The sequence below is a fragment of the Penaeus monodon genome, chromosome 29 (genome assembly GCF_015228065.2).
Source record: "Penaeus monodon isolate SGIC_2016 chromosome 29, NSTDA_Pmon_1, whole genome shotgun sequence".
NCBI lineage: Eukaryota > Metazoa > Arthropoda > Malacostraca > Decapoda > Penaeidae > Penaeus > Penaeus monodon.
Window position 1 is genome coordinate 33,812,897 of NC_051414.1, and position 626 is coordinate 33,813,522.

At 34.8% G+C, this 626-nt stretch overlaps 1 protein-coding gene across 1 annotated transcript in view; it reads left to right on the top strand.

The window, feature by feature from the left end:
• LOC119592191 (ER degradation-enhancing alpha-mannosidase-like protein 3) overlaps window positions 1–626 on the top strand; it is a gene marked incomplete in the record, with an annotated part of 16,637 nt that overhangs the window by 6,718 nt on the left and 9,293 nt on the right. The window contains 1 exon segment of the mRNA XM_037941023.1: window positions 316–431. Within this exon segment, the coding sequence (XP_037796951.1) occupies window positions 316–431 (116 nt within the window).

A 626-nucleotide genomic window follows, 5' to 3' on the forward strand; every position in this document is an offset into this window, starting at 1 on the left:
GACATTTTTTCCCAGTCACAAAATAATATGATGTAAAAAAGCTTGTTGTTTGTGATAGAGATGAAATCTAAAGCTTTAACATGGACTGCAACAGTGGGAGAAGTACATATTTTAATATAAAAATGTCTTCTACCCGACCTGTATGATGGAATTCCTTTCAAGTAAATATGTAAATTTAAAGTCTCCCATTAGTAGGAATAAAAGTAGTATAGAATATTTTACTTACTCCTCCATAGATTCATCCTCTTACTCTGAATCAGCTGAAGAAAGTTTTGAAAGGCTGAAGCTAAAACTTATCCAACCATTCCCTTGCAGGTGACTGGGTTCGGAGAGACTCTGGTGTCGGGGCGGGAATAGACTCCTATTACGAGTATTTGCTGAAAGCCTATGTTCTTTTAGGGGACGAGGGATACCTGGAGAGATTCAACAAGGTATTGGGTCATTTACTAAATTCTCCTTTTTATTATAAGCACAAAGTCAGTGTTGTAGGATGTAATAGAGCTAGAATTCTGATCATCATCCTCTTCTTTTTGCATTTTGTGCTATTGGAGAATTCATGAAGATACAACATCAAAAAGTTCCTTTATTTGTATTTTATTATATTGAGAATACGTATTGTTCATATC